General features: G+C 39.5%; 1 protein-coding gene across 4 annotated transcripts; it reads left to right on the top strand.

Moving 5' to 3' along the window:
* The first annotated feature begins 2,893 nt into the window (after positions 1-2,893).
* SQLE (squalene epoxidase) lies at positions 2,894-24,780 on the top strand. Of its 4 annotated transcripts, none has more exons than XM_031439612.2 (12): positions 2,894-3,039; positions 3,385-4,105; positions 6,893-7,145; positions 13,623-13,803; positions 14,942-15,038; positions 15,983-16,099; positions 16,180-16,351; positions 17,659-17,754; positions 21,060-21,202; positions 21,615-21,711; positions 23,384-23,471; positions 24,258-24,780. In XM_031439612.2, the coding sequence occupies exons 2-12, from the start codon at positions 3,815-3,817 to the stop codon at positions 24,448-24,450; spliced, it is 1,728 nt and encodes a 575-aa protein (XP_031295472.1). In that variant the 5' UTR covers positions 2,894-3,039; positions 3,385-3,814; the 3' UTR covers positions 24,451-24,780. The 4 variants fall into 4 exon arrangements, with proteins under 4 accessions (XP_031295472.1, XP_064332922.1, XP_031295473.1 ...); XM_031439613.2 differs by having other exon boundaries at positions 2,923-3,076; XM_064476851.1 differs by having other exon boundaries at positions 2,933-3,022.
* Positions 24,781-25,666: the final 886 nt, after the last annotated feature.

The following is a 25,666-nucleotide window of genomic DNA, read 5'->3' as shown; positions in this document are numbered from 1 at the left end:
AGTATACAACTGTGAGTAAGACATGGGTCCTGCCTTAAAAGTTGAATCTGTTGGAAAAGGTGTATGGAAATTGATAATTATAATACAAATTGGTGATTGCTATGACAAAGAGGTGGAGTTATGAAAACTTGAAGAGAAAGATATGATGATTAATCTGTGTCTTAAAGAATGTAATAATTGAAGAAAGGAGGGAAAGGCTTTGAGAATGGCACTTGAAAAGGCACAAGTTTAAGCCTGTCAGGCCAAATGAAGCCAACAGAGTACAGAATCGATTAAACAATGGGATGAAAAGACCAGACATGCTTTTTTGTTTGTTTTAAAAGTAAGCTAGACCTTTCCCTTAAAGGAGAAAAAAAATGCAATCTAGTCAAACATTCCTAGATTCCTGAGAGAGATTTCCTACTGACTTACCAGCTATGTGACCACTTCCCTGTACCTCAGTTTCCTTGTCTGTAAAATGGGGCTAAAAATAGTACCTGCCTGATAATGTGGTTGTAAGGACAAAATTAGCTAATAAATGAAAAAACATTTTGAATGCTGCCCATACCATAAAAGTGTCAGCTCTTGTCATAATTATGAAAGTATTATTACTTTCTGCCAGCAAGTGGGTGATTTTGTGTCATATTTCACTATCTTCACTTCAGGCTTGAGTGACAGATTTTTGTCTTTGCATAAGTGCAGCCAAGCCAAGATTCAAACACTCAAGTGATGGTTAGATAGCATTTAATTCAGAAAGTACAGGCGTTCCGAATGTGCCCTGTGCTGGGTATCACAGATGCTCTTTTTGCCCCAAATGGGAAGTGGATCTTGGACTGTACACACATGAAGAACGTGGCTTTCAAAAGATTAAAAAGTTATTCTACTGAAAAAGAAAAAAAAAATCCTCTTGCGATAATCTCTAGTACAGGATAATCAAGTAACAATCATCCAGGTGGTATCGTATACTCTTCTATAGGAGTCAGCTGCCCAAGCCTTCTGTCATTTTGGCAATTTAGGAACTCATAGGTACCAACAAGTAGCTGATTGAAGAATTATCATCAGGAAAATGATTTCCCACACATCAAATTGATTTGCTTGATTTCTTTTTAATTTGGTATATAGTTCAAACAGCTGAATTTGTGGAGACCAGTGAGGAATGTTGTCAGGGAAAGACTCAAAAGTTTTGGTTTTATAATGGAGAAAAGTTAAAGCAGTTATTGATAATGAAGGGTATTGAGGAAACACAAGATTTGGAGATCAGGATTTTAACTTTTGGTTTTATCATTTCTAAGCTGTGATTTGGCCAAGACTCCTTAAGTTACATACTTGTTATTTTTAAAATTAAGATGGTTTTGGGTCAAATGATGCCTGTGAAAGTGTTTTGATACATAATTATTTCACTAGCAGATAAAACATAATATTTGGGGTGGAAAATGATGACAAGTGCCATGCTTACCTAAACGCAGTGAACTGTCTGGTACTGAATTGCAAGGAACTTAAGATTTCATGAAGGCATTGCCCTCTCCCTCCAGAAGTTGACTGACTTTTGACTTACCCAAGGTCACAAAGCTGGTTAGTGGCAGCCAGAATCTAGGTCTCCTCATTCGAGTCACCTGGTTTTCCTACTGCACCATTGTCATTCATTCATCCTTCCTTCCTTCACTAAATACATTTTTATGGAGGCTAAATTAAATGCAAAACATTGTGCTACATGCTGTGGGTGATCCTGATTTTTCAGACACTGACCAATACTTCTCTCAAGGAACATAGGAACTAGTGGGGTAGTAACCACTTCAGAGATTAGGACAATAAAGTATGGATAAACTATTATATCACTTGGTGAGGACCAGTGGACACTTGGTGGAAGAGGTGACACTTCAGCGGTGCTCCAAATGGCAGAAAGGATTTGTACATAGTCTTAGGGTTTAAAATAGGCAATCCAGGATTAAGCAATAAAGTGAGCAAAGACCTTGGCCTTAAGCCTCAGTAAATATAAGTAAGTTTTATATTCTCATAACAAATACTGGCTCTCACCTCGAGACTCCTGGACACTTTTATTGTTCCCCTTGGAATGCTTGTCCTGGACAGAATTCATGTAACTTGTCTGGAGGTCTTGCCTAATTCACCCCAGACCCAGTGAAGGATTGCCTCCTGTTTCCATGGTTCCTGGCCCACCCACTCTCTCAGGGCACTTATGACACATCTCTATTTTTCTTCTTTGCACCGTACCGTACCCTCCCTATTATCTTGTGAGAATAGAGGCTACGCCCATCCGTGTTCTCTTTAGCCTGGGCACAGTAACAAGTGCAATTTGGTGGGGTGAAGGATGGGAACGCCTGGCACATCCCTCCTCCTCCTTCTGGTAAACGTCTTCCTACCCATTCAGCTGGAAAGTCACATTCTGTATGCACCTGTAGCTCTTTCTAGCGTCCCCTACATACAGTAGGCACAGGACAGATGGCTGTCTGATTCATCTCCAGGGCCGGGCAGGTAGTAAGCGTTCAGTAAACGCTAGCGGAATGAATGGAAACATTCCGGCATTAGCAGGAGGATATCCCCGCAGGGGTTTCCTCCGAACTGGCTCCACCTCGGCGCGGGTAGGTTCCCAGCGGCTGGGACCGCGACACTTAGGGCACGATCTTTTTCAGCCCCTCTCGGTCGGGAACCAGCCACCCTTTCCCACCCGCCCACCTGGCCGCCGGGCCCCCATCCCCACGCCCCTCCTTCCCCACGCCCCCACCCCACACCACGCAACCTCGTCCCAGCGCCTCTCCGGGCGTCACCGCCCAGGCCGCGCCGCCTGCGATTGGCCAAACGCGGCATAGCGCCATCTCGGCCTACCGCGCGGTGCGCGCGCTCATTGGCTGGCGGCGCGGGTGGGCGGTGACGGTGGCGGGGCCCCGCCCTCTGGTCCATCGCCTGGGCCAACCCACGGGCGGCTGAGGTGCTCGGGGCCCGCGAACAGCGAGGGCGCCAGGCGGTTACTCTGGTTACGGCGGAAGCACCGCGCTGGGACTGCAGCCGCTACCAGCGGGGGATGCTGGTGAGGAGGCCGTCGGGGTGAGCTCTCTGGGAACTGCCGTTCGCCGGCTGGAAGGTTCGGGGGCTGGTGCTTCGGGAGGCGCGGTGAGGAGGAAGTCTCGAGGTGCGGCCTGCGCTTCCCTGCCCCGGAGCTGCAGTCTCGAATCCGAGGCCGTCTTTGGTGGGAGAAGGCAGCCCCGGGGTTACTCCCTGAGCGCGGTGGTCCCGGGCTGGAGGGGACTCTCACTCGGCGCCGCCCGCAGCCCTCGTGCTTTCCGATCCGGCCCGCTATCACTGTCGGAGGCGTTAAGATATTTTTTTATATAAGATATTTTTCCCAGCGTAAGATATTTCTTTGTTTTTTGTCCTCCTGTTCTTCTGAAGGGGCACCTGCTGCGGGTGAGACAACAATTTTCACAGCACGACGAACCAACATTAAAATTTAAAACATCACCTGCAGTAACCCCCAGGACACCCCCCTCCCCAAACAAAGAAAGGGAAATAGATGGATTGCTTGAAAGAGGAGAGTCTGATCGGGAGCTGTTGGAGCAGGCGATTTTTAAATACTGCTTTTTAAATCCTGGACAACTTTCCGCGGTTCAGATACTTTTATACTACTAACTTTATATGACTTAGTAAATTAGTCTGATTGTATCGCAATCCTTTGACGGTATTTACTGGACCCTGGCTGGTTCCTCGTGCTGTTTGGCAACACATTTTGGGGAGAATATCTAAGCACCAAAACCCTACAAGAACAACAGCCAAAAGAAGGATCTCGACATTGACCCGGAGTCACCGAAGAAGCCTTTAAACCATGTGGACTTTTCTGGGCATTGCCACTTTCACCTATTTTTATAAGAAATGCGGAGACTTCGTCTCTCTGGCCAACAAGGAGCTCCTGCTGTGCATGCTGGTGTTCCTTTCTCTGGGGCTGGTGCTCTCCTACCGCTGCCGCTCCCGGAGCTGGGCCCTCCCCGGGCGGCGGCAGAGCGGCTCCCAGTTTGCCGTCTTCTCGGACATTCTGTCAGCCTTACCTTTCATTGGCTTCTTCTGGGCCAAATCCCCCACTGGATCAGAAAATAAAGAGCAGCTCGGGTCTAGGAGGGTAGGTTGAATTCAAACAAAGCAAATGAATGTCTTATATTAAAATTAGCATTGGGGTCACTCAAATGTAAATTTTCTTCTTTAAAAGAGGAAGGGCAGCCGTTTAGATACTCGAGTACACCTCATGCTTCTTATTTTTTTTTTTTTAAGTTCTTGACTGGCTACATCCTTGACACTCTTAGGAATGATTGAAAACCTTTGTTTCATTTAATGTTGGTGGAGCCACTGCTAAATGAAATTGAGTTGATTATGAATGTTGATTTGATTATGAAAGATGAAATGGTAGAATCAGTAGTACAGAATCACTTTCTGTGATGAAAATAAGTTTTATTTAAATCCTTGGGTAAGGATTGTATTTGAACCTGCGAAGAAAGAAACTGGCTTCAGGTAAGTCCACCGATTATAAGAAGTGATGACTGCCTGGGGGAAATAGCAGAACAATTTAAAAAGCTGGTAGAGTAAAAATGCCTTGAGTAAATCAGTGTCGTAGTCAAATGAAAAATTAATGTTTACAGTTAATTTATGTTGAGGCCAGAATATTTAGGGTCTCTTGGCAATGGGTGTTTATACTTTTTCCCAAGAGCACTGGAGGATTCTAAATAGGGAAATAATGATGTTGGATATTTCCTTTGTAAAAAGAGAATTTAAGTTACTGTGTGGAGACTGGATCGCAAGAGCACAAGAGTGGGAGCAGGGGGATTGGGGCAGAGACTACAGCAGTGGGCCAGGTAAGGGGTGATGGTGACGTGAAGTTCAGATGTGTGGCCTACAAGGTAATACACTCTTCGGGGGTTCTAGATTCACATCATTTTTACTGTATCTGCAGGACAGATTTGCAAGGAGTACAGAAGAGAACTTGGTTTAGAAGTATTGCTCCACCCCTTCTGACTGTCGGAGCTTTGGCAAATTGCTTAAGTTTCTGAAAAAATCTGGTATCTCTTCTGTTAGATGAGGAGGGCACGAGCCTTGCTGGTAGTTAGGAAATTGAATGCTTAATTTAATGTTTGCAAAATGCCTAATTCATAACTGGTAAGTAGCAGCTGTTCACATTAGTCTAAAGGCAGTCTCCATCTGTTAGGAACCGTCACAGGAGTGCTGAATTCAGTGATTGGGTGGGTGTGGGTTGGCGCGATGGGAAAGGAGGGAGAGGAAGTCTTTAATTCTCAATTTGAAATCCTTGGTGGTGTTGTCTGAGAATGTCCCTCGAGATCGTTAGTCTAGGTGGCCATTACACCATGTGGAGTAGGGAAATTTGAGGGTAGGAAATTGAATTACCAGCAGTCAATATTGGTTCCACTTTGGGAATGCCTCAGGCTTTCGGCTTGTTTCCTAAATACCAGGGAGTTGGTAGACTGAGTAGATAGTTGGTAGATTGAGTACTAAGTTCCCATTAGTGCTTCATCTACTGACAAGGCTCTGAAAGATACAACTTCCTCCAGAGTTCCCCTTCCAGGATTGTGTGTGTGTGATTGTGTGTGTGTACTCAGCAGGGGAATCTTAGGGAGAAAATCTAATAAAAATTGGCTAAGATGACAAAAGGGGTTTATCTTGCTCTCAGAACAGTAATTGAAATATAGTCAGTTGTGCTGGCCATTAGGAAATTGTGAAAAGCTAATTTCTCTAAGAGAAATTATAAAAAGTAGAATGGACAAGGCCCTGGTCGATTCTAGAGGCTGAATGAATATTAGAATCACAGAGAATTAAAATTCTAAAGGATTTTCGGTTTTATCTCCTTCATTTTTTGCCTGAGGTCTTTTATTAAAACCCCTTCACAGTGGCATTTAGTCTTGCCCTAATGCTAAGGTCAGAGAACTCAAGATGGTTCCTTGAAGTTCTGTATCTGAGATGTGTTCATATTTGTGAATCCACATGCCAAGAAAAAATACTTATTACAACATTGAATTAATTCATTTAAAAAAAACCCAACAGGCACTGTTACTCTTGATGAGCAGAAATCTCTCAAAACAGGACTTTTTCATCTTATAATCAAAGTTAAGGTGTTTACTGTCAGCCTAACTATGATAGGTTTAATGTTTGTCCTTATTCCTAAACTGGAAGGCCATTAGTTTGTCCAGGCTCTGTGAAGAGTATCAGGATGGGGGGGGGGAGGGATAAATTAAATATGTTCTTTATGTTAAGGAATAAACTGTGAACAGGTCGAATCACAAGGGACAGAATGAGTTAGTTGTTCTTTGGAATTTTTAAGTTGAATAATTCTCAATTAATAGGTCAGTAGCCAGGATTTGATAGTCTTTTTGTTGTATAAAAGTGATTTTAGATTAAAATAGATTTTTCAGATGAAGATTCAGAGGGAGAAAATAAAGATGAATAGTGGAAATACCTAAAAGGTGCTAAATAGTTTGCAACATGAAGTCATATCAGAAGTTGTACATGATTTGCGTACAATAGATGCTCAGTGTATATTTGAAGAATTGGCTAATCAATGATAAAATTTTCCCTATAAGCCTTTGAAGCCCCTTGTAAACATTTTTTCTGTTTGGCCTGGTATGGATTTCTAAATGTGTGAAGCATTTTCTAGAGTATATTTGGGAGATGGAATATATATTTAATTTTATTAGGATATTATTATACATTTTTGCTTAGCAATATTTTGGTATCATTGCTTTTTATATTTGATTGGGTTTTAAAATGTAATGGTTCATTTGATTTGATAACGTTTCTGGTGTAGTTTTTACCTAAGGTGCAGAAGTCCAGTGTGTCTATAGTAGTAGCATGATTTAAGGATAACAAATGTGGCTACATAATTCACTTTTTTTTTTTTTAACAGTGCAAAAAAGGAACCAATATTTCAGAAACAACCTTAATAGGAGCAGCTGCATCTACGTTGGTATCTTCTCAAAATGATCCAGAAGTTATCATTGTGGGATCTGGAGTCCTTGGCTCTGCCTTAGCAGCAGTGCTTTCCAGAGATGGAAGAAAGGTGACAGTAATTGAGAGAGATTTAAAGGAGCCCGACAGGATAGTTGGAGAATTTCTGCAGCCAGGTGGTTATAATGTCCTTAAAGACCTTGGTCTTGAAGGTAAGTTCATATTGATTTTTACCAGTTATGTGGTATAAGCAAACACTCTTCACATTAGACTATCCTGTGGCTGGTGAAAAGGTATTTCATTTTATTTTCATGTGTAAAAGTTACTATACTCATTTACCAGCAAATTTGCCTGCAGATGAGAGCGAAGGAGAAAATAAAGCCCTTAGTATGAGTTGACAGAAGTAGCCTTAGTGAGATACAATGAAGTGGCTGAAAAATTGTAATGGTCAAAATTAAGGACTGGAAAACTAGAAGGAGGGCATGAAATTTAGCAAAAGGTGAAGGGAACTACAGGTGAATATTATGTACCAGTAGAAAATACGCTTATATTTAATCATCATTTATCCGTTAAACCAATGCTTTTTAAATACTCTTCACTTAGGAAATACTTATTCACTGTATGCTTTATATTTTTACTAACCAGAGTTCCTGGACTCCTAAATCAATAGAAATTGATAAGAGGCCAGACAAGAAATTCAATCAAGGCTTTATTGGGACCCATGCTGTAGCATGAGGGAGCGAGAACAAGTAACAGTTTCCCTTGCTCACTCTCTGAGGGGGAAGACTTCTCTGAGTGGGGGTGAGCTGGTCCCTTAAATGGGGTGGGGCCAGAGGGGTGGCTTAGGTGGTCCCCCCCGCACTGCCCTGTGAGGCTGTGTGCAGGGATCACGCGCATTACCCTGCTTTTGCTCCTGACACCTCGGAAGTGACATTTGGGTTTTTGGTCTTTTTTTGTCTTATTGTTCATAATTTGTGCCTGTATGCAGTTATTTTTAGTCCCTTATAGTTTCCTTGTGTTCTGTTGCTCAAGGAGATATTTGTCCAGTTGCAAGCACTGCAGCACAAGTTCCCAGGTCCCAGCCGATCTCAGTATGTTGTGCTCTACTGGGTACCAAGAATATACTGGTGAGCAAGACTGATCAACTGTCTGCTCTTGAGGATCAGAGTACAAAATAGACCCAGGCTGTGAATTGAGAAAGAGCTTGCTTGGTATATGGGGTAAGGCAGTATGCTGTAGTAATTACCAGTGGTGATTCTGGCACTAGATTGCTTGGATTTGAAGCAGTTTAGGATTTAAGTACCAGCTGAGGCATTTAAAAAGCCTTGGCTAAGCTACTTAATCTCCTGTGTATTAGTTTCCTCATCTATAAAATGGACAAACACTTAAGAGTCCTTGTCTCATAGATAATCCTTTTTATTCAGCAAACTGAAAAGGAGGCCAATGTAGCCAGAAAGTGTTGGGTAATGGGGAAAGGAGAAACTTGAAATTCAGGCTGGGGAGGTAGGCAGCTGCCAGGTAATGCAGGACTTTGTAGGCGGTGGAGTCTGTCCTGTTGACGCCTCTGTAAATGCCTTTTACAGATATTTACAATGACAGACGCATCTTGTATCCTGACTCAGGACCTATATACAAACATAAATCTGACTGAAATTTATTTTACTTTTTAAATACTGATTATGCTTTTACCCAAGTATACAATTCATACTCAAAATTCATTTCACAATTTACCATTGAGTCACCCTGCAGTTTATGAATGCTGTCTTAAGAGAATATGTGGATATTGTGTGGTGAATAAACTATAAGGTTGTGGTGGGGTTGGGGGTGGGTAGCAAGAGTTGATGCAGGGAGTCTAGTGGGATCTCATTGCTAAGTCCAACTGACAGTTGATGGTGTTTTTGACCAGCAAGGTAGCGGAGGGTTAAAGAGAAGTGGACAGAGTCTTGAGAAAATTAAGAGGCAGGAATGGCATGACTTACTAAAGGATCAGTGTGAAATATGAGGAAGAGGCGATCTTAAAAAAGATTCCTAGGTTTTGATTTGAACAGCTGGTAGATGGTGGTACCATTTGCTGATAAGAGGATGAAGAGGCATTTGGGGGGAACTTGGGGGACCTATTGAGATAGCCAAGTGAAGATGTTAAGTTGATCCAGAGTGCTGATCCAGAGTGCAGAGGAGTGGTTTGAGCTGTCTGGAGTTAGACGTTTCAGAAATGTCAGCATTATTTGTAGTACTTAAAAGCCACAGCAATGACTTGAGACCATCTAAGCAGAGTTTGCAGGGAGCAAAAAGAAAAGACAGAATAAACCGTCCTGGGAAACTGACATTTAAAGATTGGGTAGAAGAGAAGCCTGCAAAAGAGACTGAGATGGAGCTGGAAGAATGGCAGAAGAGAGCTGGAAGAGTTGGGTGGCACTTGATCCAAGAGAGGAAAATGTTTCTAGTAGGAGGGAATGGGTCCATGTCAAGAAAGGAAAGGAGTGCTGTGATGGTTTGCTAATGAAGTAATGAAGGGTCAGGTAGGATGAGTCTAGAGAAAGGGCCATTGCATTTGGCCATTTGGAGGTTGCGTGACATTGACAACATGTTTCAGTGGAGTCAAAACAGAGACTAAAGTGAGTAGGAGATAAAATTTGAGACTAGAAAACTACTCTTGGGGGAAGGGAAAGTCTGACTGAGAAGATGACATTTGAGGGAGGTGAGGAAGCAGCTCCAGGGGTATCTGGGTGAAAAGTGTATCTCTCCAGGCAGAGAGTGTATCAAGGGGAAAAGCCTGGTGGAAGAAGTGAGCCTGGCCTCTTTGGAGAGTAAGCGGGAAGAATCGTGTTGACTAGAGCGGTGCAAGTTAGCGAAAAGGTCAGATGGATAATGGGGGCTGGATTCCATGGTAGCCCATCATACGGATTTGGCTTTTACTCCAAAGGGAAGCCACTGAAGAATCGTCAGAAGAGGACTCATTAAATTTCACATTTTAGAAATATGATTAGAAGTATTATTTTATTTTAATTTTTTAATTGAAGTACAGTCAATTACAATATGTCAATTTCTGGTGTACAATGTCCCAGTCATGTATATACATACATAGATATATAGAAATATTTTAAAATGTCCTTGTTATTGTGAAGAGAAAAGAAGAGATCATCAAGCAGCAAGTCAGAAGCTGGGAGACCTGCTAGGAGGTTACTGCAGAATCAGTGAGAGGTGATGGCTTGAAACAGGGTGACATCAGTAGAGGTGGGGGAAGCGGTCAAGTTCTGGGAACATATTTGGAAGGTAGGACTTGCTGATGGATCGGGTGTGAGAGAAAGAGCGGAGTCCTAGTATCTAAATGAGACAAGACATTGCCAAGAAGAGGCCCAGGACGGCCTCTCGGGTGCTCTGATGTACGGAGACCAGTGAGGTGAGCAGGAGCCAAAAAAGGACTGAGAAGGAGCAGGTGAGGAGGAAAAGCAAAGACTGCAGCACCCTGCTCCAAGTGGAGCGGTGCTTTAGAAGAAGGGAGGTCCCATCTCTGTCCTTCTAAGTTCCCAGCCACCATCTCCCATCAGAGGTTCCTGGCAGCAGGTGTGAGGGTATCAGGAGACAGGCCTTTGTTCCCTTTGTCGTTGAACATCAGGCAACTGGAAATGCCCTCCGACTAATGGACTAATGACTGGATGTAGAAGCGTTTAGAAATCTAGCCTTAGGGGACATCTCCAAGGCTGTGGCAACAAGTCTTAGATGTAGTTCCTGCAAGATGTGAGGAGAGCGGCTGAGGCATTGTAGCCAGTCCACATGGCTAAAATGGCACGCATACCTTTATTATCATAATTAGGAGTCCTTTTGAACGTTCATTATGCTGTCTGCTCCCCCTCAGGTGTGGTGAGATGGAGAATAGAAGCCCTTGAAATAGTGACTTTTTGGAGTGTACACTTTTAATACCAACTGACCTGTCCTGGAGTGTGGGTTTTTAATACGTGAATTGATTGCCTTTTGGCTTAAGCTTAATATCTAGAACTCTTAAAATTAACATATTATAATTTAAATGCTGTATCTTTGTGGTGTTGATACCTAGTGGGGAACTTCCTCCCCACCTCATTTTCTTTAGGATTATCTTGGCTTTTCTTGGCCATATATAATTTAGAATTAGATTTTCTGTATATAATTTAGAATTAGATTTCGATTTCCGTGAAAACAAACCCTATCAAGATTGTAACTGAAATAGTGCTAAATGTATAGCTCAGTTTTAGAAAAATTGACTTGGACTTCCTGTCTGTGAATGAAGTGTGTTCTCCATTCAGTTGAGTCTTAAATGTAATTGAATTAAGTGTCATAAATCTTGTCTGTCTTTTGTTATATTTATTCCTTGACTCTGGTTTCTACTTGGACTTTCATAAATGATACCCATTTCATAATGTACTGTAAACACATTATGAGGTTCAGACTTCATACCAGGTCACGGCACAAAGTTATGTTTGGATTTCTTAAGGGTGGCTCCACCCAGAGGTAGATGGCTTACTTCCATGCCATGCCTCAGGGCGCTGAATTGAGGTTTTCTGGTTTCTAGTATATTGACAAGAAAGGTACGTATGGTTCTCAGTTCCAGCATCCCTCACATGTCAGGGCCCCCTTACCTCCTATCCAGGAGTGGCTTAAAACTCCAGCCTTCAGGCTTGTGAGTCTGGTATCCTTATGCTATTTCTTTTAAAGCTTGCTCACTGGTTTGACTTTGAAATTGCTTTTTTTTTTTTAGCTTATACAGGTTTTTGGTTTTTGTTTCTTTGTTGTTTTTGTTTTTAACTTGCCTTTTTTTTAAATGGAGGTATTGGGATTGTTTTTTTAAAAATTTTTTTAATTTTAATTTTTTTTAGCTTACCTTTTTATAGAAGCACCTTTTCAATTTTTAATGTGGAAGAGTATTTTCCATGTCAGTTTAATCTGATATGTTGACCAGTAGTCTAATATTGGAATTTGATGATTGATAGTGACACCCCTAAGTCATGTCACTGTCTTCAGAGTTATTAACTGTCTAGTATTTGTGAAGCATGAATTTCATTGAGGTTTAGGGCATCATCTTCCTGTCTGCTTAAGAAAGTAAGAGCCAAAGTCTGTCATATATGATTTCATCAATACAGTTGAGAGGGAGGGAAGAAGGGAGGGGGAGAGAGAGAGAGAGGATTGTTTCAAGGAATCTTAAATTAGACCTTATTTGTATACTTGTCTGAAGATAATTTACCCAAGGGAAAATTTTACTCTGCTACCATTGTATACTTTTTACATTTTCTGGTGTGTTCTAAATTGGCCGATTTTAGCATTTAAAGTTCTTCCATGATACAATTGTGGATTAAGAAAAACAAGTTTGTCTCAGTAGCTAGACAAATAGAAAATACAAATACAAAAGTAGAAACACTAGGTGGGCTTCAAACATTTAGGCCAGTAAAGATTGGCAGTTTGCCGAGTTCCAGACTGAATGCACTGCTAATTGGCAGCTTTTAGGATGTCAGTGTACTTTTCTTTGACTGAATTTTAACTGGGATAATGAAGAAACCATACCAAAAAACTAACTTACTTTGATCTTAGGTTAGATGTGTGATTAAATATTCATTCAGCTTGTCTCTGACTGTATTCTAAGTGTAATTAAAAAGCATATCAGAAACCTAATTTATTTTGATTGTAGCATAGACATGTGATAAAACTATTACAAAGTTTTCCTTTCATCAGAAATGAAATTATTTTTATTATTTTTTAATGGAGGTACTGGGGATTGAACCCAGGACCTCATGTGCACTAAGTATTGTGCTCTACCACTGAGCTGTACCCAGCCCCCCAGAAATGAAATTATTTTAATGTCCTTCATCTTAGTATATCTTATTTTAATGTATCTAAGTATGTATTATATGACTATTTTGATACGTTAAAGTCCACTTTTTCACGTAACATAAACATATTTCCAGTACTCTTAACCATTCTTCATCATTGTAATTTTAAACCCATGCATAGCATTTTCTCAATTGATACTTAATAATATACTTCACTTTTCTAACTTAGATTAACATTTAGGTTATTTACAGTTATTCTTTATTAGAGGTGACACAGTAGTGAACTTATTTTTGCATATAGCTTTTATTGTTAAAAATGAGAATTACATCTTTAGGATGAATATCTTAGATGGATTCCAAGACTATGATTATTACATCAAAAGATGCTGCCTTCTTTGTGGTTCTTGATAATTATTGCTGTATTTACTTTCTAAAATATTACTTTACAATATGACCAGTAATACATAAATTGATCCATTTTATCATCTCACCAGCAGTTTTGATAGATTTGGTGTCTTACTGTTTCAGTTTTATTGCATTGATTTTTTTTTTATCAAGTTTGAACAGTTTCCCTGATATGTTCAATGTTTCTGTTGCTTAATATGAATCATCCATGTACTTTTTTGCCCATTATTTTTAGGATCTTAATATTTTTCTTAAGGATTTTAATGAGTAAAGTTTGTATATAAATATTAATCTTTTGTGGTATTACAAATTTGCTGAGGCTGTTGTCTCCCAGAAGCATTAGGATTTCTGAAACAGTATTATTGTCCAGTCTAGCTGGATGAAGACAGAAGCTCACTTGCAGTGCTTCCGTGTCTTCTTGGTACCTGCTGTAAGTCTGGGCATATTACAGGACTGATTTTTTTTTTGAACTGAATTGTTTTGCAGATACAGTGGAAGGTATTGATGCCCAGGTTGTAAGTGGCTACATAATTCATGATGTGGAAAACAAATCAGAGGTTCAGATTCCTTTCCCTCTGGCGGAAGACAATCACGTGCAGAGTGGAAGAGCTTTCCATCATGGAAGATTCATCATGAGTCTCCGGAAAGCAGCTATGGCAGAACCCAAGTAAGACTACAGCTTCTCATGTATGTTGAAGAAGCACATTTAAACTTGGCCTTTGTACAAATACTGTTTTACAAATTTTCATAAGTGTTTGGGTATGGGCCAGAACCTAGCTATTACACTAATACCTAAGTTCAAAGAATGGTAGATTTTCAGTGCCTTTAAGAATATCATATAGATAATTTTCCTTTGAATGACAGAACAATTGAGAATTTTCCTTTGACTAAATCAATGGTGTGATTTTTTTTATGTGGTTAGAATTTAGAGGGTGTAGTTGTTATAATTAAGATTTAAGTACACGTGTGCCCATTTGGGAGCTGGGGTTTGTTGTCATGGCGCTTTCTATTAAAAGTCAGGACAGAGGACTTTAAGAGAATATCCCTCTTCCATTCATACTAAGGACCTAGCTGATAGGACTGGCTTTTTTTTTTTTCCAGTTATAGTTGATGTATAGTATTTTATAAGTTACAGATGTACAATATAGTGATTCACAATTTTTAAAGGGCTTCTTCTCTCAATTACTAACTAATTATTTGCCTCTAGCCTTATATACTATAGTTAAGGAAGTTTTAAACATGAGAACCGTCATGTCACTGGCAAAGGCTTAAGTGTTGATAAAGCAAGTGAAGAAGTAAGTGGATTGTTCCTAGAACTGAAAGGACTTGATATCTGTGGAAGTAGAATATGTTCATTATAGAAAATGGAAAGATATTCAGAAATATAAAGAAAATTGTAAAAATTAGCCACGATCCTTCTAACTAGAACTAACTACTCTGAATAATTTGGTGGCTAACCTCCAGATCTGTATCTGGATTTGTGTGGTTATGTAATGTTTTTCTGTGTGTATTTTTTTTTTTAATGAATTCAGATAAAAATCCCATGTTACTTTTTAAAATGCTGTTAAAAATCATTACATTTAGTATTATGTATTCAGTTTTAAGAAATTAGAAAATAAAAACCACACATAATTCTAAAACCCATTAATGATGTTTTTGCTTTTTGTCATTCAGACCTTTTTCTATGTACATGTGTGTCCAGTTTATGTGGGTAAACTGGAGATGAGGAAAAAAGGAAATTTTTCATTCCTTATTTAAATTGTTCAGTTGCACTACTAGAGAATTTATCTCTATTTATCTTTCAGTACAAAGTTTATTGAAGGCATTGCGCTACAGTTACTAGAAGAAGATGATGCTGTGATAGGAGTTCAGTACAGAGATAAAGAAACTGGAGATACTAAGGTGAGATATATCAAATACCAGTTTTTCCTAAGATTTTTTTCTTTTTCTCCTATTCCTTTATAAAACTAGGCTTACTGATTTATTATTAATCAAATGGGCTGAGATCTCTGTAAGCCCTCTGTGACAGATTGCAGCACATTGCTCTTTGGAGCACCTCAGAATGCTGTATAAGTAACTTTGGAAACAAACACCCTGATGTTAACTATTAAAAACTGAAATGAGAAGTGTACCCTAACAGAGATGCAGAGGGGAACTGGAAGATGCAAAAAGGAAGGATTCAGCATAAAAGAAATGATTAGGATAAAATGAACTATTGTTTAAATAAGAAAGAGAATTTCTAGGGAGGTAACAGAATAAAACAGTTTCCAGTATTTGCTCATGTTGATTTAGTAAAAGGAGAAAGAGTCGAAGGCTTGTCTGTTGACTCTTCGGGGCTGCTCCATAGGGTCACTGCCCCCTAGAAATTACACTCTAGTGGGGGTGATTGCAAGGTAATATAAATACATACGTTCATGTGTACAAAAATTCTTCTGAGCCCTAGCCAAGGACTGAAAGCACTATGAGAAGTTAGAAAATTCTAGAATAAAAGGATGTGGTTAGTCCTTGGAATTTGCAATGAGATTCAGTCTTCTATGGCCTGTGCTGCTTTTGTAGTAGTTCCCCCCATTGTCTCTCAAAGTAGCTTAATCCCAGATCATTTGGGTGGCAGAGCCTTGAAGGATGGTGATCCTCCCGGACTCAGGAGGAAGCGTCTCTGAAGTGTCTCTGAAGACTGGTCCTGCAGTAACTTCCGCCCCCATAAGAGCCCCGTCAGTGCCAGTATCTCCACATACCCTCTGTAATGCCCATCATATATGTCAGTTTGTTCATGTACATTTTAAAGGAATGGCCTTTCACTGTGTTTCTGAACATTTAGCTGACGTGAGCCTTTGCTTATGTTGTAGGAACTCCACGCTCCGTTGACTGTTGTTGCAGATGGGCTTTTTTCCAAGTTCAGGAAAAACCTGATGATCCCCAATAAAGTTTCCGTGTCCTCTCATTTTGTTGGCTTTCTTATGGAGGTAGGTAGGAATGCAATTCCAGAACAATAAAAGCAACTTGAAATTTGAAAATGATTAAAATATTTTACTTATTTTTCTAGAATGCACCACAGTTTAAAGCCAATCATGCCGAGCTTGTTTTAGTGAATTCGAATCCAGTTCTCCTCTACCAGATTTCACCTAATAAAACGCGAGTGCTTGTTGACATTCGAGGAGAAATGCCAAGAGATTTAAGAGAATACATGACTGAAAACATTTACCCACAATTACCTGGTAAGAAATAGGATTGCACTCCCATTGTAATCTACAGTCTGCAAGCAAGACTCACAGAAGGCTCTTTATCTCCAGTTCTCACTAAAGCTTTGTCTAAATTAGGCCGTAGATAAGGATGGCAGGTGAAAAATGCATCTAGCCGGTCAGATTCGCTAGAGCTGAATAAACTATTTAAACTAGTACATAAAAAAAGCTCCAAGTAAAAAAAATAGTTTCATTATATTTTTTCAGAGTAGTAATTGAAGCATAGTTTTCTGAATAATTACTAATGTTGGCATATATGGTGTTTTTTAAGATAGGCTGGATAGCAGTCTGAGTTCTATGAATTCTTGAAATCTCTCTTAATTACTTTTTGTGCTTGGTTCTTGTAGAGTCATTTATTGAATGTCTACTATATAAGAGGTGCTTTACACACATAATTTAATCTACAAAACCACCCTGTGAGGTGGGCATTATCATTATCCCCATTTTACAGATGAGGGAACAAAGATTCAGAGAGGTTACTTAGCTTCTCCAAAGGGAAACTATTTTTGGCATGTTTCCTTTCACTGTAGTTTTTTTCCTAACCTAGAGCTTAGTTGGAGCAGACTGCCCTGTGATCAGGAGGAAGACCATTTGTAGGTTTATGTTCTTAGTCAGGTTATAGAAGTTCTGCTCACCGTAGGGAGGGAGAACTTTCCACATAGGCACTGTACCCCTGTATCCTCGGATTACAGTGGGAATTGTATGAAAAGGAAGTTCATTTTCTATACACGTGGAAGCACAAAACTTTAAAACAGGGAGGTATCTCAGGGATGAGCTAATCCAACCATTTCATTTCTAGATGAAGAAACTGAAGCTCAGAAAGGCAGTGCTCTCCACATCTTACCCTATTCCCACTGTGCATGCCCTCCCGCTGTTTGTGAACTGGGGGTTTATTTCATCTGTTATTATAGAATATGGTGGTGACAGTAAATTAGATGTTAAATTTATGGCACCTGTTAACGTTTGGACGTGAGGTGGGTGGTTTTTCTCCCTGTCTCGTCTCATCGGGGTTTGTTTCGCTCTTCCTTTAGTTTTTTTGGTCATCCAGCTCTAATGTGCATCTACTTACATTAATTTTCTCCTAGATTCCTTAGTCATCCCTTAGCATGAGTAAGTAGGTACTTAGTGAAAAATTTATTAATAAAATAATTATTTTTTCACAAAGGATGTATGTAACAACCGTAACAGATTTATAGTATTTGTTTCTGCTTGATAACAAAATGTGATCATTTGAAATTGGAGTGTTATAAACCATTTCTTTGTTGGGGCGGGCTTTATTACAGACCACCTGAAAGAACCGTTCCTAGAAGCCACACAGAATTCTCGTTTGAGATCTATGCCAGCAAGCTTCCTCCCTTCTTCACCAGCAAACAAACGAGGTATTGTTTTATTGGATTGATCTGGTGAGGGAAATGCCAGATGACGCGTGTGGTTCAGCTGACACTCCTAGGGGATAACACGTGGTGCCGAGAACTGATGGTTGTGGGCTGACTTGTTACTAATACCAACAGTAGTTTTGTGGTATCTCTCATTTAATATTAAGCTTATGTAAGTCACTGTTCTAGTTATTGGAGTTACAACAGTTAATTAAATATAGTTCTTAATTTAGAGAAGGCACTGTTCTAGTGAGAGCTAGAGACAGGTGATTTCAGAACCCTGCTGATAAATGCTGTAATAATCCCACTTGTGGTGTCCCCGATTCACTGAGAAGTGGGGTGCAGGGCAGAGGGGAGCTTGTGAACTGGGAAGGGCTATTAGGGAAGACATTGCTCTGGGAATAAGCTGGGGATACTTGGGGCATGAAGGGTGAGTGGGAATTCAACAGGACAGTGTGATGAGGGGCTTCCAAGTAGGTGGAACATCTACAGAAGCCAGGAGGACCGGGAAACCATGGCACTTAAGTGAACTCAAGGAGTGTCCTATGGCTGGAGCATAGGATAGGTGTCAGAGTGGCAGAAAGGTAAGATATTTATTTAAAGGGTAGTTTTAATCCTATAGACAATGGAAAGTCATTGAAAAGTTCTTTTTTATAATAGCTTTATTGAGTTATAATTCACAAATCATGGTTCACCCAATTAAAGTGTATTAGTTCTGAGTATATTCGTAAGTCTGTGCAACCATCACCACAGTCAATTTTAGAACATTTTTATCAGGCCAGAAAGAAACCCTGTACCCATGAGCAGTCACTCCTCATTTCCTCCCAACCCCCAGGCAACCATGAGCCTAGAAAGTCTCTATAGATTTGCCTATGCTGGATATTTCCTGTAAGTGGAATCATGCAGTGTGGGACGCTTTGTAACTGGCTTCTTGAAGGTTCATCCACGCTGTAACATGTATCAGTCCCTCACTTGCTATTACGGCCAAATGACGGCCCACGTGTGGATAGACTGCATTTTGACTATTCATTCATCAGACGATAGACATTTGGGTTGTTCCCACTTTTGGTTCGTACCTGTGTATGAGTTGTTTTGTGGACATTTATTTTCGTTTTTCTTGAGCATATACCTAAGAATAGAATTGCAGGATCCTATGGTTCCTCTCGGTTTAATGCTTTGAGGAACTGCCAAACTGTTTTAAAAGGGGCCGACCTTTCTTAAATTTCCATTAACAATGTACGAGGGTTCCAGTTTCCTCACATTCTTTACAACATCTGTTACCTGTCTTTTTGCTCATAGCCGTCCTAGTAGGTGTGACATGCTACCTCACTGTGATTTTGATTTGTGTTTCTCTGGTGGATGAAAGGTGATGGTGATGAAAGTCCTGAACTAGGGTGTGGCAGTAAAAATGGAAGAGAGGGAACGGATTTGGGTGATAGCTAGGATGTAGAATGCACAAAACAGTGATGGAGTGTAGTAAGACAGAGAGAGATCTCTTGATGGAGTCTAGGTTTCAGGCTTAGATAATTTTGCCAGCTATTTGCTGACATTGGAAATGTAGGAAAAAGTGTAGGTTTAGGGAAGTGTGGGTAGATGATCAGTTCACTTTTGGACCTGGTGGGTGTGAAGTTCTGGGAGGGCATTTGAGTGGAGCTGTGCGGAGCCGCATTTAAAACATGAGTGTGGAGCCCCGAGAAGAGGTCTGAACAGGAGCTGTCGATGTACTGTGGTTCCTGAACATAAACAACCGTAGTTTGCTACGGAAGCACATGCATCATAAACTACCGGTCATATGAATAAACTATACGGCACAGCAGAATGGAGCCAATGCCAAGCTGATACAAACAGCGTGCTGTGGGAGCGTATGCTAACTGGTGGGACTGGGAATGGTCCATGGAGAAGGAGTAAAAGCTGGTTAGAGTCTGTAGGAAAGGTGTTAGAGTGATACATAAAAAATTTGGATTAATATTTAGAAGCTGCCTTTTTATAAATTTATATTCTATAATTAGTTAGAAATGTAATATATTGTGACATTATAGAAAAAAGTATCCATAATTCTGCCACCTTACCACAGTTACTACGGTTGTCTATTTTTCTCACAGACGAAATAAATGCTTTGTGTAAATGTCCCTCTAAGTCATAGGTCACTAGTCAGGCTGACAACGGACTGGGAATGTTAAGAGTGAGCAGCCTGGGCAGGAGGTGAGGAGTCAAACTGCAGAGCTGCTTCTGCAGGCTTGATTCAGGCCCTTATTTTCAGATAGGATTCAATCAAGGCTTATTCTCCTAAATTAACTTCTGATGGCTTTGCAATATCTGCCTATTGCTTTTCAATTTTTTAATTTAATTTTTTATTGAAGTGTAGTTGATTTACAATGTTAGTTGCAGGTGTACAGCAAAGCAATTCAGTTATACATACACATATATTTTCAGATTCTTTTCCATTGTAGCTTATTACAAGAAATTGAATATATATAGTTCCCTGTGCTATACAGTAGGTCCTTGCTGTTTATCTGTTTTATATATAGTACTGTGTATCTGTTAATCCCAAACTAATAATTTACCCATACCCTACCTCTTCCCTTTGGTAACCGTAGTTTGTTTTCTATGTCTGTGAGTCTATTTCTGGTTTATAAATAAAATTTGTGTCTTTTTTTAGGTATCACATGTAAGTGATAATAGGACATTTGTCTTTCTCTGTCTGACTTACTTCATTTAAGATGATAATCTCTAGGGTCATCTGTGTTGCTGCAAATGGCAATATTTCATTCTCTTTTATTGTTGCCTTTTAACTTGAACTACAGTGTGGCTGGGTCTGATCTTCCTGGGGTCTGCTTTCTTTCCCTCAGAACTGTACAGACATTTCCCTATAATATTGCGAATTACAGGGAAGCGAATATTGCTATGAAATGTCAAAGACCTCTTGATTTTTTTTCCCTTGTAGAAGACTTGCTTTTTTTTTTCCTGGCTGCCTATACATAGGTCCTTTTGTTTATTCATGGAAGAGATCTTATGAATACTTTGACATTGCTTGACTTAACTTGAGATTCACATGTGAGTTTATTGAGGACAAGTGACCATGTTCTCACTGTAACTCCAGTGTCTGGCACATATTAGGTACCCAATAAATATTAAATTAACTCTTGAATTTGTATCTGAACAAATTTTACTCATGATTTAGTCCCTTGTATTTTCACGTTCTAATATACTAGCTCACATTTACAGTGTTTATGAATGAACAGAGTCGTCTTTTTTGGTCTTAAGGGATGCTCCAGGATGATGTCATGATCTAAATCCTCTTTTTATAGGTGTTCTTCTTTTGGGAGATGCACATAATATGAGGCATCCTCTTACTGGAGGAGGAATGACTGTTGTTTTAAAAGATATAAAAATATGGAGAAAATTGCTAAAGGGCATCCCAGACCTTTACGATGATGCAGCCATTTTCCAGGTAAGATACTAAGTTATTCTTTCACAAAAATGTCTCAAAATAGATTTATTTCTGGGGCTTAAGTGGAATGGGGCTTTGAAGGGGCGATCTGTACCTAGGAGCTGGATCCTTAGTAACGATTCTTAGGCAGTCTTGTTCAGGCTTAAGAACCTGACTTGTAACCTATGACCCTTCTAGAATTTCTGTATCCGGATATTATGGGACATTGGATTACATGGGCCACTTAGCTTTAGAGATGTAACTCATTGCTCTGGAGATTTTTTTTTTTTTGGTGTGTAAATGGTAAACAAGGCATAACTACTTGTAGATAGTCCTTAGGGTAAGTATCAGTTTAGGGGATTATAAACAGTCTTTCCTCCCTCCCTCCCTCCCTCCCTCTTCCCATATAATAAGTGGTCTTTTCCTTTTTTAGGCTAAAAAATCATTCTATTGGACAAGAAAAATGTCTCATTCCTTTGTTGTGAATATCCTTGCTCAGGCTCTTCATGAATTATTTTCTGCCACAGATGGTAAGTGTAGCTATTTCTAGTTGAACATTACTGAATTGCAGACTTTTAGTACAGGAAGTGAACTTATCTACAAAAAAGTTAGCGATTAGGCCAGAAACAGAAATGTTTCCTGAGTTTGCTAACTTCCAAGTTGGTAGTCCTTTTTAACTCCCTCCCTCAGCAAGATTTTTAGCTTCTGATCATCATGTATCCACCACTTTGTGTGGAAGGCTGCTGTCTTCCCTTGGACAACCTCAAGAGCAGTCCCTCAGTAATTAACTCCTCTGGGCCAGATCAGATCATGCAGATCCCCACATGTGTAAGACTGTGATGGGAAATCTTTCTGGCCGTGAATTAAAAGGCAATATAGTTGTTATGCTTTTTGTTCCTCAACACTAGTTTCAATTTCTTTTCAAAGTAGTATTTTGTAAAATGAATATGAGTTTTATAGCAAGCTTAGATTTTACCTCCTATGAAAATACACAGCAGCTGAAGGCATCCACCTTTCACTCAGATGAGATATCCCCACATTTTTGTTTTTGTTGCCCTATGGTGGAAGGGTTATGTTAAAGAAAACAGGGCTGAGCAGAAGCAGTGTTAGAAATGGAGGAAAAGGCACCTGTGCCATCTCCCCACCGCAGCCGTGTACAAATTAGCTAATAGTAGGTCAGTGAAACCACGCCTTTAGGTTTTCAAGAATAAATGTAACTTGAATCCCCTTACTTCAGATATTTACAACAAAGCTATTTCTGTGACATGGCCGAGGCCCTAGTGATCCATGCACTGGTCATCTGATGACAAAAGATGATCTAGTACCAGTGTTTCTGCAGCCTCTCTACCCAGCATTGTCGCTAAAAGGAAAAAACAACTCACTGGTTGTGATTTGCCAATCAAGTCTCTCGCTCTCTGGCATGAAAGCTACAATGGCTGGTTGGGCAAATAAAAAGAAAAGAACTAAGTTTGGATTTTTTTTTAAGCTCTTCTTTCCATGCTGTTGAGTTTCTTACATTATGAATTTGAATCTGCTGACAAAACAACATAAAAAAAGTTGTGAAACATTGGAGGAGGAATGAGCTTTAATTGGAATAAAAGTTTACCTATTTGTATCCTTTTTTATATTTTGTAAAGAAAAATCTAGGCATACCTGAGAAGACATATTGATTAATTATACTATTAAAAATTTGATTGAGTGATTATATATGTTGTGAGGGTTTAATGAGTTATTGAAAAATATAAAACACTACAGATACAGGCATTAGTAGTATTTACTGTCATAGCTATTCTTTTTATTTGATATTTTACTGCTCAGAGATATGGGTTTGGCATCTTAGAGACTAGGAATTTGGTTTCTAGAATTGTTTTTGTAAGATTAAGTTTACAAAATATTTTACATCATTTAATGACTTTACAGCATAATCAAGGAAATAGCTTTTAAACAACTCTAACTTCTGAGACCTATGTGTTTAGTAATTATTTCCTAGCAGGAAAAAATTTATTCATATTTAAATTACTATGTGTAATGTTAATTATGAAATTTAAAAGAAATCTTGGGTTGTTGAAATGCCAGGATGTTTTAGAAGTTATCTGTAAGGTGTGATATATGTTGCATCTTCATTTTTTCTGACATGTCATTAGCACCCAACATAAATGTGTGACTATTTTGATTGAGAGTAATTTTTAAATTTCATTTTAGATTCCCTACAGCAACTAAGGAAAGCCTGTTTTCTTTATTTCAAACTTGGTGGAAAATGTGTTGCTGGTCCAGTTGGGCTGCTTTCTGTGTAAGTTGTTTTTGATGACACAGCGGAAACAAACATTCCACATTTTCTTAGGACTGTACAGTTCATGAGTTACTGCAAATCTCTCCTCCTTATGCATTTTGTCATTTTATTACCCATTAGTACCCCAATGAAAACCTGGTCCAGAGAAAGGAAAAAGGCAGTATTTTTAGTCCTGCATTTTACTTCCAGGAAACAGTGTTAATTCTAAGTTGGCAGTAGGTGAGGCTAAAAATCCTCGATCAGCATGGAAGCTTGTTTTTTGCCTGTAGGTTTATCCACATCATCTGATCTGTGGGACCCATGAATAATAGAGAAGTTTATATTTAAAATTTAATTCGACTGATGTGTGGGATGTATGAGACTCAGTGACAGTTCTGACGGTGCAGACAGATGAAGCGTTATTCTTGCAAAGTCTGCAAATGAAATTCTTTAAGATTTTTCTCCTCATCTGCAGTCTGAATGTCAACACTGGTATCTTTTGACAAATCTAGATTCAACAGGCCAGGCTGCTTCAGACTGGGATCTCAAGATTTAGTAAAAGAAAACCGCTCACAATATACAGTTTATGTAAGTGAGAAGTTACTGGCTTCTCTGACAAGGATAAAGTCTTAATTTCTTGTAAGAAAAAAATTATTTGCCTCTTAGCAGGCAGACACATGCTTGTAAAGTCCTCTAGGGTGCAGAGTGTGCATTTACCTTTATAGATGATATAACTGGAACCTCTTTATGAGTCGGGTTTAACTTCTGGGCCTCACTAATGTATGTCTGTATTTTTTCCTATTACAGATTGTCTCCTAATCCTCTAGTTTTAATTGGACACTTCTTTGCCGTTGCAGCCTATGCCATCTATTTTTGCTTTAAATCAGAACCTTGGATTACAAAACCCCGAGCCATTTTCAGTAGTGGTGCTATATTGTACAGAGCATGTTCTGTGATAGTTCCTCTGATTTACTCAGAAATGAAGCACTTGGTTTATTAAGCTCCAAGGGGAACCATTTGCGAACAAATGTTGGGAACTCACCAAGTCTGAAGACTTGGAAGAGGATGTATATAGTATGCCACCACTTCTAAAGTGGACACTCTTGGACCAGACTCGAGATTAATTTGTTTTTGGGGCTATTTGTGTATAAACATGTAAATATATACTTCAGTTTGCAATTTAAAATGAAAGGTAAAATAAGACAAATACTTAAAAGAAATGATTGTTACCATAAATTAGCGCTAACACCGAGGAACTGCAGTTTGTCATTTGAATTCAGTATTTGGGATGTCATTGTGGGACATGCAAATAAAATGAAGAATGAACTCATGTCTTTTTGTCTCTTGCTGTGGGCATCTTTACATACCTTCATGATCATGAAAAAGAAAATCAAAGTGGGATGGAAAATGCAGAGGGAAACCTATTCTGGTAAATAGCTCGATGTTGGGGAAGTTGCCTTAGTATTTACCTCTGGACCTTATTTTCCTCATCTGTCCGTCTGTCTTTCATCAGTTATTCAGCTGGATAAGGTTCTTTTCTGAGTTCTTGGAAAACATCACATTCATACAGAAAAGCAATTGAGGGCTTTATGTAAGTTCTACTGTGTAACAATAAGCTGCGCTAGGATTATTTCAAGAAACAGCTGATGGAACAAATAAGCCTTTGAATACCTGGCAAAATGCCTTAAAGTCAGTCAGACTGTACTGAGTTGACAGTATATTTGAAGAGATGACGGATATTCAGAAGGGTACCGGGAGTCTTAAGTAAATCCCAGGTATCACTGAAGTAACTGTTCCCCCTGAAAGAGCAGTAGAATATAACCTGGACTATTAAGTAACTACTTCAGAGTCTAATGATTTGGGCTAACATGACTTACGAAGCTTTTATAATAAACATTTCTCTTTTTCACCTTTTAAGTTGAAATGTTCTCATTTGAGGAAATTTTTCACCAGCAGCTCACCAGTGGAATCAGTTGCATCCATCACTTTGTTTCAGCACAGTGTGCGTGGGCTCGCCTGCTTGGTTTCATGAAATTCCCCTCTAACTAACCCTACACTTCCATTTTCTGGTAAAAGTTGACTTTCTTCGTTCTGACCTTTTGAAGCAGCTGGCTTTCTTTGAGGGGGGACATTTTCATAGATAGCTAAAGCTCTCACTTCATGCAGTTACTGCTGTGTACCTGACTACAAAAGAGTTCCGAGGAGTGGACTCACCT

The sequence above is a fragment of the Camelus dromedarius genome, chromosome 20 (assembly GCF_036321535.1).
Source record: "Camelus dromedarius isolate mCamDro1 chromosome 20, mCamDro1.pat, whole genome shotgun sequence".
Taxonomy (NCBI): Eukaryota; Metazoa; Chordata; class Mammalia; order Artiodactyla; family Camelidae; genus Camelus; species Camelus dromedarius.
The sequence above is the reverse complement of the archived record's forward strand: the minus strand, read 5'-3'. Positions and strand labels throughout refer to the sequence as shown.

What these genes read in the sequence shown, in the direction of transcription:
- SQLE (XM_031439612.2), top strand. Translation starts at nt 3,815, where the DNA reads ATGTGGACTTTTCTGGGCATTGCCACTTTCACCTATTTTTATAAGAAA. An exon ending in AGCAGCTCGGGTCTAGGAGG is followed by an intron (nt 4,106 to 6,892) that starts GTAGGTTGAATT and finishes TTTTTTTAACAG; the next exon opens with TGCAAAAAAGGAACCAATAT. An exon ending in ATTATTTTCTGCCACAGATG is followed by an intron (nt 21,712 to 23,383) that starts GTAAGTGTAGCT and finishes ATTTCATTTTAG; the next exon opens with ATTCCCTACAGCAACTAAGG.